The 11863-nt window shown below is 51.1% G+C and overlaps 2 protein-coding genes across 10 annotated transcripts; one reads left to right on the forward strand and one right to left on the reverse strand.

Moving 5' to 3' along the window:
• Positions 1-11: 11 nt before the first annotated feature.
• Positions 12-5305, reverse strand: LOC107181055. 9 transcript variants are annotated; one of them, XM_042969667.1, is made up of 6 exons: positions 4192-5230; positions 3895-4068; positions 2798-2956; positions 2630-2674; positions 1577-1704; positions 12-1178 (listed from the first exon to the last, which is right to left on the reverse strand). In XM_042969667.1, exons 1-6 carry the CDS (start codon positions 4210-4212, stop codon positions 1085-1087), a joined length of 621 nt encoding a protein of 206 aa, XP_042825601.1. In that variant the 5' UTR covers positions 4213-5230; the 3' UTR covers positions 12-1084. The 9 variants fall into 9 exon arrangements, with proteins under 9 accessions (XP_042825601.1, XP_042825599.1, XP_042825600.1 ...); XM_042969665.1 differs by having other exon boundaries at positions 1573-1704; XM_042969666.1 differs by lacking the exon at positions 1577-1704 and adding an exon at positions 2255-2312.
• Positions 5306-5410: 105 nt separating this feature from the next.
• Positions 5411-8286, forward strand: RPS16 (ribosomal protein S16). Its single transcript, XM_007096901.2, has 5 exons — positions 5411-5521; positions 5658-5759; positions 7697-7793; positions 7900-7947; positions 8077-8286. Exons 1-5 carry the CDS (start codon positions 5474-5476, stop codon positions 8220-8222), a joined length of 441 nt encoding a protein of 146 aa, XP_007096963.1. The 5' UTR covers positions 5411-5473; the 3' UTR covers positions 8223-8286.
• Positions 8287-11863: the final 3577 nt, after the last annotated feature.

Genomic DNA, 11863 nt, shown 5'->3' on the forward strand with positions numbered 1-11863 from the left:
CTTGCATAAGCATTGAGACACCTGGATTCAGTTTACAGAAATTTAATATGCACCTGGTTACAGAGTAAGATGGTGTGGTCAGGCCAACAGTGGGCTCACAAGACGCTATCAGGGAACGAATACACCACAGGTGTGTCTGTGTGAGCACACACTCCTTGATCCAACAATCTCAGCCTGAACTCAAGACAGACGGGAGGGGCTGGTCATTCTATAAAAATGTTTTCCCTTCTATGAGCTTGGTCCCCACATGTTTATACATACTTAATAATTAGGCTTCATGCGTCTAGTGGAGCCCAATGCAGGGCTTGAACTCGTGACCCTGAGATCAACAGTTGGACGTGCAACTGACTGAGCCACCCAGGTGCCCCCAGGTTTGATTCTTTTACACACCAGCTCTTTAAAATAGGATCCCACATGTAAAATGCCTATTGACACTGCTGCAGAAAGCTATTTACTCCAGGAAAGTGAGGGAGCAGTAATTTTCTCCTCATAGAAGGTTCTTCCTTGGTGTCTCAGTGGTTCTCAACCCTACCACTATGTAAGGATATGTAAGAAGATAGAAGAGAGATGTGCGATAGCCCCAAAGTGGAAACAACCCGATGTCCACCATGAGGAGAATGGATAAACCAATTCGGGTGTGTTCATACCATGGAATAGTAACAAACTGCTGATACGCACGTGAGTGAATCTCAAAAACATCATGCTGAGTGAAAGAAGCCAGACACTAGAATATGTATAGTATGATTCCGTTCATATGAATCTCTAGAGGCGGCAAAGCTAATTCTATACGGACAGGAAGCAGATTAATGGATGTCTACGACTGGACGTGAAGACTGGGAAGGCGCATAAGGGATGATGCTTTGGGGTGATGGAAATGTGGCTGTGTGTATATATTTGTCAGAACTCATTGAAATGCACGTTTAAAACGTATGCTTTTTACTGTATACAAATTACATACACATCAATAAAGTTATATTTTCAATAAAGTCGATTTTCAAACTATAGCTGTTCAGGATGCACCAGAGACCAATTATCAACATCTAGCCTAACCATCAGTGTCACCCGAAAGCTCTCCAGATGGTAATTATTTGCAGCCAGGGACATGAGGCACAAGACTCTCCCTGTCCTGTAGGGGTGGGGTGAGGTTGGAAGACACCTGTGCAATGCTTTGTCCCTTCCTGGAAGAGGAGAGAGGAGGGAGTACCTCAGATGGAGAAGAGGGGCAGGTGGGGGCCAATTTACCTAACCCCCTACCCCTGTAGGTCAGAGACTTCAGGCTTCAGATTTTCCTCCTTCTCTCTTCCCCTTGGTTCCATGGGCTCCAGATGGGGGCCTCTGGCCCAGAAGGAGAAGGCTTTGGATTGGCAGCTGGGGCTGGAGACCAAGTGCCCTCTGTCTCACACCTCCCAGGCCCTCCAGCAGTACTAGGGCGTCTGTGTCCTCCCAGGCTCATGCTGAGGGCAGGTGTCTAGCACAAGCCCCCTGTAATAACTCCAAGAGCTTGGCCAGAAAGAGGGGGACGGGTCTCTGGGGATGTCCTTCACAGGGTGGACAAGGACCCTGGCCAGTCACCCACAGCCGGGACCCCAATGCATCCAGCAGACGCTGTAGCCGGAACACAGCAATCCCCATGGATCGGCCCTCTTCGAACTGGATCACAGAAAGCTCCAGCCGGAAGCATCCCAGAGTCTCAGCAGGACAAACCTGTGGGGACAGAGTGACTTGGTGTCTCTGGGCAAGGGTCTGATCCCAAATCCCCAAACCCAGGGTTTCTGAATTACGTCCTGGCATAAGCCCCTTCACCTCTTTGGGCCTCAGTTTCCTCATCTGTAAAACAGAACTCTGAATAATCCCTATCTTCCGGGATGATGCTAGCCTATACTGTCTGTGCCTGTGTAAATTAGAAAATGACACTTCTTGGGGCACATGGGTGGCTCAGTCAGTTAAGCATTCAACTTCGGCTCAGGTCCATGACCTTGTGGTCCGTGAGTTCGAGCCCTGCCTTAGGCTCTATGCTGACTGCTCAGAGCCTGGAGCCTGCTTCAGATTCTGTGTGTCTCTTTCTCTGCCCCTCCCCCACTCGTGCTCTGTCTCTCAAGAAAGAATAAACGTTAAAAAAAATTAAAAACAATAAATTAAAAAAAAATAAAACAGTACTCCTTAAAGCATTTCCAAGTGCTGATTTTGTCGGAACAAGATATTTCATTGCCATCAACCAGAAATTGACAAAAATATCCAGGATGTGGATGCTGACCTTGTCGTGGGATTCTTGTGCAGTGTACATCCTTCACATCCATACATGGTGGCCGTATCTACATCATAGGGTCAGGTCAGTGTGAAGACTAAGTAAGCTAATATAGTTAAAGCATTTAGACCAGTACCTGGCAGAGTGAGCACTATTAAAAATGTCGCTATCATCATCAGTATCTGTTGTTAGGTGCCAGCTGCTGTTCTCGGGGTGGGAGACAGCAGTGAACAAAATGTATTTGTGATGGCCGGGAGCTGGGTCAGCAGCTGGACAGCCAGAACACCAGCCTGCTGCCTCCTGCCCCAAACATACATGTGTTCTCAGCCTAGTGGAATTTCCCTAAATTTCCAACTCCAAGTAAAAAGCTAATGAAATACTCACCGAGAGATCATCAGGGGTGTAGAGAGTGCCATCATTTTTGTTTCCCTACAATTGGGGGCAGGGAACAGAATCAGATCTTGGAAGGGAGAGCCTGACCTTTCCTCAAACGTGCCCCACACCCTACCGCCTCCCTGCCTGTCTGCTGGCTCTCCCCTCCGTCTTCCTCACCAGCATCTTCATGATGGCAACAAGGAAGTAGAAAGGCTCCCGAGGGCAGAGGGGTGATCCTAGGCCTCCCAAGGGCCATACCAGCAGAAGGATGGTCCAGAGAGGCCACATGGGCACCCTGCCCACCCCCCAGGCCTTTTCTGGTCCCAGCCCAGGGTCCTGGAAGCAAGAAGTACAGGAACACTTGAGTGGCTCTGTCGGTTAAGTGTCCGGCTCTCGGTTTTGGCTCAGGTCATGATCTCACAGTTCACGGAACAGAGCCAGTGTTGGGTTGTATGCTGACAAGCTCGGAACCTGCTTGGGATTCTCTCTCTCTCCCTCTCCCTCTGCCCCTCCCCCACCACGCACGTGCGCACAGGCAGTCTCTCTCAAAATAAATAAACTTAAAAAAAAAAAAGTACAGAGAGATAAAGAAAGCTGGAAGACTGAAGTGTCCTGTCCCCTTCGTGTCCATCTCCACTCAACCCACAGATACTCAGGGAATGTTCTTCAAGAGGCCAGGGAAGATGGTGACCCTAGAGTAGGCCCCAGGTCACAGGCCTCCCTGACACCTCTCCCCCACCCCCCACAGGAAGATATAAGACTGAGTAAGGGTGTGAGGATCAGCCTAGAGAAATTGGAGGGTTGGGAAGTCCCATCCCTACCCTCCCCACCGCCCCAAGAGATCTATCAGGCAGTACGGCGTGTGAGTGCGTGTGAATCCTGTGGCCTGTCTTCTCAGTGGGAAACACCTATGCTAGGCTTTAGACATATTTGCAGGTGTATATTTGGGGGGGGGGGGTCCTTGCTCTCTTTTCTACTTCTAGTTCTTTTTTCTTTTTTAAATAAATGTTTATTCATTTTTGGGAGAGAGGAGAGAGAATGAGAGGGGGAGGGGCAGAGAGAAAGAGGGGGGGACAGAGAATCTGAAGCGGGTTCTGTGCTGACAGCCACAAGCCTGATGGAGGGCTCAAACGCAGGAACCGTGAGATCATGACCTGAGCTGAAGTCAGACACTCAACCAACTGAGCCACCCAGTGCCCCTCTACTTCTATTTCTGTATCAAGTACTGTATTTCTGTATTTCAAATATCTTGAAATCTCCATGCTTGTCTGTACCTGTCTGTCTTCTTTCTCCGAGGACTGGTCTCTCTGCCTCCGAATCGCCGTCACTTGTGTTTTCTGGATCCATCTGTAATTGATCTTCTGTCTGTCCTCTTTCTCCTCTTCTCCATCGGCCCCTTCTTTGTCTTTCTCCTTCATGTGTGCCCGTCTCTCTCTTGTGCTGTGTATCTGCGTGTGTGTCCTCCCAGGTCAGCCTCTGGATGCTCCCTTCCTTCACCTCTCCCCTCTCCCACCCTTTTGGAGCTGGACTCTGGGCTGGAGGATCCTCCCTCCTGCCACAGACCCACCTACCAATCTCCACCCTGTCTCCATTTTCCAGGCACCAGGTAAGCGACCACACCCCTTTGAACCTTGAACCTCGGATTCTGCTGCCAGGGACACTGAAGAAGCTGTGGGCTCTCTGCAGCCCTGATAAAGAACCCATTTGACTGGGAAAGGAGTATCCTGTGTGTGGGGGAGCCAAGGGGAACCCAATCCTGAGATTCCTCAGATGGGATTGGGGGGACTGGGGATGGAGAATACTATGGGGAAGGAGCCTGGAGAGTTGGGTGATTTGGGGGAGTGAAGAGATGATTTGAAGGACCCCAGAGAAAGAGGGATTTTAGGGTAGAGACCTTGAAGAGGGGGAATCTGGAGGGAGGGTCTCTAAGAAGTGGAGAATTCTGGGAGAGGGAAATTCCAGGGGAGGCAGTTGCTGGTTAGAGGACGCTCTGAAGGAAACGGAATTCTTAGGAAAGGTAGATTCTGAAGGAGGGAGCTCTGAAAGAGAGAGAAAACTTGTGAAAAGAGATTCTGGCGGGGACGTTCTGGGAAAAGTGGACTGCGGGCAGTGGGAGATTCTGGGGCCCTTGAGTGAAGGAAGATTCAGAGAAAGAGGGGGGGGTCTCGTTGAGGGCTCTGAAGAGGAGAGTTCTGGGGGGCGGAAACTAAAAACGGAAGGAAATTCTGGTGAAAGGCAGATTCTGGGGGAAGGGCTCTAAAAGGATTAAAAACATTCTGGGAGAGAATTCTCGAAGGAGGTGGGTTCTGAATCCTGAATCTGGGAATCCTGGCTGATTTCCTGCTGTGGGTTCCGTAGGTGAGATTCCGATGGAGGAGGATTTGGGGAGAAGAGTGTCTAGAGGGCAGGATGGAGTGTACAGGGGAGGATGATTGCTAGAGATGAGGGGCTAAGAAGGGCCCTTTCCAGAGGGTGAAAAGCGACATTTTGGGTGGAGGAAGGGGAGGGAGAGTATTAAAGAGCCGAAATGCAAATGAACCGGCCGCTACCAATGAGGACCGAGAATAGGAAGAACAGCCTCTCCTCGCTCTACTTCCGCGACTGCACGCGGCACATTTCAGGCCCCGCCCCTTCCACTCACGGGTCCCTCCTCCTCCGCTCGGGGGCCCACCTTCCCGCCGCGAATCCGAAGTCCCGCCCCTGGCTACAATAGGAGCCGTAAAGCTCTCTCCCGTCGCGACGCAGCACCCAGAGCGCCTGCGCAGACCCTGAAAAGCGGCCCGGGTGGCCCCGCACTTTCCTTTTCCGGTTGCGGCGCCGCGCGGTGAGGATCTCTTGTCTACGTTTGCAGCCATGCCGTCCAAGGGTCCTTTGCAGTCTGTGCAGGTTTTCGGCCGCAAGGTGGGCCGGGCGCCCGATGGGAGGGGCGGAGGGAGGCCGGGGTCTGCAGAGGTCTGTGGGCAGGGTTCTGGGGTCCACATGGGAGCCGGGGGCCGAAGCTCACGTGGTTCCGCCGTTTCTCCCTCGCTTTCCACAGAAGACGGCTACAGCCGTGGCGCATTGCAAACGGGGCAACGGCCTCATCAAGGTGAATGGACGGCCCTTGGAGATGATCGAGCCGCGCACGCTGCAATACAAGGTGCTGGGATTGAGGGTGGGCGTTTGGGTTGAGTAGGGGGGCTCTGGAGAGAGATATTTAAGTGGATTCCTGGAAGTGATCTTGGGAGGCTGAGGGATCTGGTATCAACAACGGGTTGTATAGAAGGGGGAGTTGGGGGCAGAGAAAATGGGGCATTTGGAGATGGAGCTGTTTTCGGAGGTTTCAGATATTGTGCTAAAAGCTTGAGTTGAGAGTGAAAACGTGGATGTTGCAGATTAAGAGGATGGTTTCAAAAGTGGGATATGGAAGCTCAGTGACACCTGGGGACCCAATGGCAAGAGGAGTTTGTGTGGCAAGTTGATGGGGTCGTGTATCCTGTATACAGTGTAACGTTTGTTTTAACTGGTAGAGCGTGTATACATTTTTTGAGAACAGTAATTAGTTTGTTAAAAGATACGGCCTATAGATAGGGTTTAGACATTGTAGGCGCTTAAAAGGCATTGGGAGAACAGGACCAGAATTTCTGTTTGTTGTGCTTTGCTGTGAAAGGGGTTCCTTGCCTGCTTGTTTCTGTTTTGGCCTCGGTTTTTTCAGCTCAGAATGGAACGAGTGGAGTCTGTTTTTTGCCTCTCTTACCTGTGTTGTTAATTTGAGGCATGTAATCTCGGTTATTTTTTTTCCCTTGGGTCATCCATAAAATGGGGATCATTTCTCCCTTGAAGGGTTGTTGTGAGGGTAAGTTAGATTGTCCGGGTAAACTTCTTGGCATGTATGAGAATGCATTTGTTTCTTCTTTAAATTTTGTTGCTTTGTATTTCATTTTTATTTTAATTTTTTTTTGATGTTTTATTTATTTTTGAGAGTGCAGGAGGGGGAGGGGCAGAGAGGGGGACAGAAGATCTGAAGCAGGTTCTGCCCTGACAGGAGAGAGCACGATGTGGGACTCCAACTCAGCAACTGTGAGATCATGACCTGAGCCAAAGTCTGACACAACCGACTGAGCCACTCAGGCACCCTCTAATTTAATTTGTTAAATTTTAGTGTAGTTGACACGCAATGATATGTTTCTGGTGTACAACGTAGTGATAAGAGTGTCACTTTTAAACGTGAAGGATGATATGTGTTCCAGGCTTAGTTAGAATGTCATATGATAGTGTCTGAGATCTTTCTGTATAGCAGATATCAAGTGCTGTGGTTTGCTCTTCTCGATTGTCAGTTTTATGAAGGTTTTGTTGTGTAACCGGTGTTGGGGACCCAGCAGTGACCCAGGTGACCCCAGGCCCTGCCCTTATAAAGCTCCGAGTCTAGTGGAGGAGGCAGACTGGTCCCAGTATCAGACCCTGCTCCAGGGTAGTCAGGGCTAGGATGGGGGAGCCCAGAGAAGGCATCTGGCTCGAACCTGGGTGGGAGGATAAGTACAGGCTTCGGGGGGGGGGGGGGAGGGGGTCGGAGGGACGGGCAGGGGGAGGTGGAGATGGGAATCTGTGAGCTGAGAGCTAAGACCTAAAGTATAGGTAAAATAAAAGCTTCTGGGCACGTGCAAAAGGTGTAGAGCTGGCAAGGGGAGAGCAGAGCACACAGGTAGTGTAGTTGTAATTTGGAAATGTGAGGCTCAAAGGGCTGGGTGGAGAGCCCAAGGGAGGGAAATCCAGAGAAAGCACCTGACATGGCCCAGGAGTGGTTTTTCACTGTTCCAGGCAGGTATGGTGGCTGTAGGGGTTTTCCTTATTGAGCTAAAGTGCCAGAACTGGTCCTGGAGATGGGGACTCTGAGGCCCAGAGGGACACAGATGGGAGGGCCCAGCTCGGGTTCCCTTCAGCAGTCTGTCATCTGTCTTCAAATCGTCCCTGCTTTCCTAGCCCTGCAGAGAGGTCAGCGATGGCAGAAGCTACTTGGAGAGAAGTAGGGTGCTCAGTGCGGTGGCTCAGCTGCCCAGCCTGTGATCTAAAATCCTGTCATGTCCCTTGTTCCTCCAGCTACTGGAACCTGTTCTGCTTCTGGGCAAGGAGCGGTTTGCTGGGGTGGACATCCGAGTCCGAGTGAAGGGTGGCGGTCACGTAGCCCAGATTTATGGTGAGTCGCTGGAACGGGGCATACGGTAGGAGGTGGCTCTGAGAGCAAAGCCCTACTCTCGGGGCTTCCCAAAGCTGATACGTCCTTTTGTGTGTCTTCTTCACAGCAATTCGCCAGTCCATCTCCAAAGCCCTGGTGGCCTATTACCAGAAATGTGAGTAAGAATGGCTCCTTCCCATCGGGTGGGTGGCAGGCAAGTGGAGGACCAGCCCCGCATTTAGCCCCAGAGACCAGGAGGGTGCTTCCAGGGTTGTCTCAATCTTCACTCTCCTCTCATCCCCAGATGTGGATGAGGCTTCCAAGAAGGAGATCAAAGACATCCTCATCCAGTACGACCGGACCCTGCTGGTAGCTGATCCCCGGCGCTGCGAATCTAAAAAGTTTGGTGGTCCTGGTGCCCGTGCTCGTTACCAGAAATCCTACCGATAAGCCGATTGTGAGGATTAGGGTTCACCTTTATAATAAACAATTGTCATGGGACTTGAGGTTTCAAGGACTGTGCTGTGGTCGTTTTGTGGTGGGTCTTTGACTAAAAGAAATGCGAGAAACAGCCCGGCTCACTGCAGGTCTGGATTGTAAGGCTTTCCAGCGTTTTCAGAAGACACCACGCCTGGGTTAGTGTGGGTGGGTGGGGAGGCGGGGGGGCAAGCTTGAGACCCAGTCTCCCCGCGCTTCTAGTAGAGTCCAGCGTGCGGGCACCATGGAGGCGGGGTGGTTCTAGGCCATTGGTTGTGTGGGGTGTCCTCTTCAGTTGTTTTTTTTTAGTCATTTTGCTGCTATTGTGATGGCGTGTCCGGGAATAGCGGGGGAAATGTGTAAGATCAGTAAACATTAATAGAAACTTGGGTGCAGCCTGAAGTCAACTAGTAGGGCCGTAATTGGATTGGGAAGGGATCTTTCCTAATGCCAGTCTGTAGGTAGATAGACTGGAGATGTGGGAGGGGTGGGGTGGGATCCTTCTGACTGGCTTCATCCTTCAGGATGTCAAAACTACCTCCCGGGAAGGACCCCCTGTGGCCTCTTGAAAGCAGGTCCCGATTACACTCATTGCAGCAACTGTCTTTACTGGGCTCAGAATGTGGGTCTGAGGACTTGTTCATCTGTTGTGCCTGCCACGTAGTAAGAGCCAACATATTGTAGGCTCTCCATTGCTACCACTGGGCTACACGGTATTTCCATTGTCGAAAGTTCTGTGGACAGCACTGGTGTATGTTTAAGGAAGCAAAATGTTGCTTGTGGATTCAGTTACTTTTGGTTTTCCCTCCCCATTTTTACAGTGAAGCTAATGAGCTTCATTGGGTGGGAAGGGCATCTCTGCCCCATCAGCCCTTGCAGCCAGCCTGGACACCTCCGCCATCTGTCCCCAGGCAGGGTCCCACAGGCTCCCCCTGCTGGGGGCACTGGCGAGAACAGCGTATGGCATCTGGACATTGATGGAGAGGGGAAAATTCTAACAGAATTTTTTCATGAAAGAAGGAACTTGAAATTTATTGACCGGTTGTCTTTTCGGTATGTGCCCCACTCCCTCTAGTAGTCACGTGCAGCTGGCAGACTGGGCAGCGCAGATGAGAGAACGTTGCCGTCGTTGAGGAAAGTTGGACTGGACACGGCACTGATGTGTGGGGAGCGTATGCAAATAGCGTTTCTTACAGATGGACGGTGGGGTTGATTGGTACCAACCACGCGCCAGGCTAAGCATTGTTAGGTATACTTGACGATGTTCCTCGTGAGGTGGCTGACAGGCTGGTGTCTAAATGTTAGGTAAGAAGATTAGCCTAGTGGCCATGTAACTGCAGCTCAAGTTTAAATTGCAGCTGTAGTTAACGGGTTTGGATGGCATTAACCTAAATGTCCCGGAGAGGGCAGGAGGCCACTACCCTTGCACTTAGAGCCTGATCGGTAGCTCTGAAGACGGCTGGGCTTGCAGTGGACGAGCAAGGAAGGTGTTCCTGAGGAGGTGTCGGAGCTGGGGCTGTGAAGCAGGTAGGAGTCAGGCAGGTGGGAGTAATGGAGTGGGGGGGGGGGAGGGTCAGGGGTCAGGTGGGGCTTAAGCAAGCCTGGTGTCCCTGGTTTCCTACAGGGTTCAGAGACCCCCTTACAAGACTCCTGGCTCCCTGCCAGAGGCACAGCTGGGATGCATCTTGCATCTGAAAATGCTAAGGGGGCTCGCCTCTTTCCCCTCTTCAGGCTTTGGAGGAGACGGCCCCTTTCTCCCTCCCTGCCGCCTCCTCAAATACCGGGAATTCCGGCGCCACTGGGAGCCCAGGCCAGGCTGAGAACTTTCCTTCAGCTGGGAATGTGCAGCTGGGGGTGGAGGAGGGGAGGGCCGCAGTCCTGACCCTGGCGAGGCTGCAGTGCAGTAGGCCCAGGCCACTCAGCCCAGGCCCTAGTGTATGGCCCAGTAACCATCTATTAAATACCAGAAGCCAGCAGCTAATACTGAGCCAGGCTTTGTTTGGGATACTTTACTCTGCCAAGAATCACCTAGAGCCCCTGGTGCACTAGGCTGCAAGCCCTGTTCTGGTAGGGAAGGGTTTTCTTGAACCAGGCCTGGCACAGGATAGACACTCAACAGCTCAGAGCATGGACTCGGGCTACGTGGTGTGGATTTGAGTTCCAACTCTGTCCCTTAGCAATGTGACTGAGCAAATCCCTTATTCTCTATGCCTCTGTTTCCTCATCTCCACAATGAGGATCAGAAACCATCCTTGTGGCACACGGGCAGCTCACTTGGTTAAGCATGTGACTCCTGATCTCAGCTCAGGTCATGATCTGGTTCGTGGGTTCGAGACCCGCGTCGGGGTCCGCATTGACAGTGCGGAACCGGCTTGGGACTCTGACGCTCCTCTGCTCTCTCTCAAAATAAAAAAATATATATAAAAACTTCAAGAAACCATCCTCATGTGCCTTTTAGAGATGAGGATTCAGAGTGAATGAGTTCACATAAAGTGACTAATGCCTGAGCTATGCAGTTAGCACTCCTTAAGTTTCCACTTTTTTTGTTAGCTGATTGTTAAAACTTCCGATTCCTAGGCTCCTGCCCTGGAGGTTCTGATTCCATAGGTTGGGACTATTGGGGGATCTGTTAATTTGAACAATGCCCCGATGAGTCAGGCTCAGATACATCTGGGAAATGAGGATATGCTCACTGTATCTTTCCAATGATCTTACAAGGCAGGTACTGTTGTCCTCGTACAATTGAGAAAACCCAGACTCCCAAGGGAGGTTATACACCAACTAGAAAAGTCAGGACTTGGAACTCAGCTAGGACACTGAAGCCGTAGGGAATTCCAGGAAAAAATAAATAAGACAATGTGCTAAAAGCACAAGAGGTTTAGCATTCAATGAACAAAGCTAGTATTCCAAAGAAACTGCTTAACTTAGGCAGCTCGCTGGGCATGCCATTGCTGGGAGGGGGCCGAAGGATTCTAACATAAAAGTCTTTTGTCTCTGACCTGAATTTCTTTTTTGGGGGGCGTGGGGGCACGCCGGGGCACTCTAGAGGCCCCAAACTAGAGCGAGGGGGTGAAGAGACCCAGTGTGTGTAGGTGGGCACAAGAATTGGAACATTCATGACGTCGGGGAGTGGTTGTCCAGAGAACTCAGAGGTGGAACAGACTTCCAGAATCCCAAACACATTCATTCTGGTGTCCGCATGGACTGGTCTCTGAAATTCTGTAGTCCCAAGACCCAGTATGATCTAAGGAGGGATGGGCTGGCGATAGAGAACGTTGGATGGCTGCCCTGCCGGATTAGATGGTTGGGTGAATGAGACGTAGGAGCGGCTGGAGGTGACATTGGGAAGGGACAGATGGATGGAGAGGGCTGGTTGGAGAAAACAGGTGGGATAATGGAGGAATGGATTGGTGTTAGAAAGGATACTAGATGGGGTAAGGGTAGGGTGATGATGGATGCATCGGATAGAGATGGCTAAATAAAGCATGCTGTATGGATTGGGAGATGGACAGGCAGACGGGAGGAGAGGGCTGGGGAGACAACCGGATGGATAGGCCCAGGGATAGCTGAGCAGAAGAGATGACAACACATGAACTGGATAAATCGCGGAGGGA

The sequence above is a fragment of the Panthera tigris genome, chromosome E2, assembly GCF_018350195.1.
Source record: "Panthera tigris isolate Pti1 chromosome E2, P.tigris_Pti1_mat1.1, whole genome shotgun sequence".
In the NCBI taxonomy this organism is placed as follows: domain Eukaryota; kingdom Metazoa; phylum Chordata; class Mammalia; order Carnivora; family Felidae; genus Panthera; species Panthera tigris.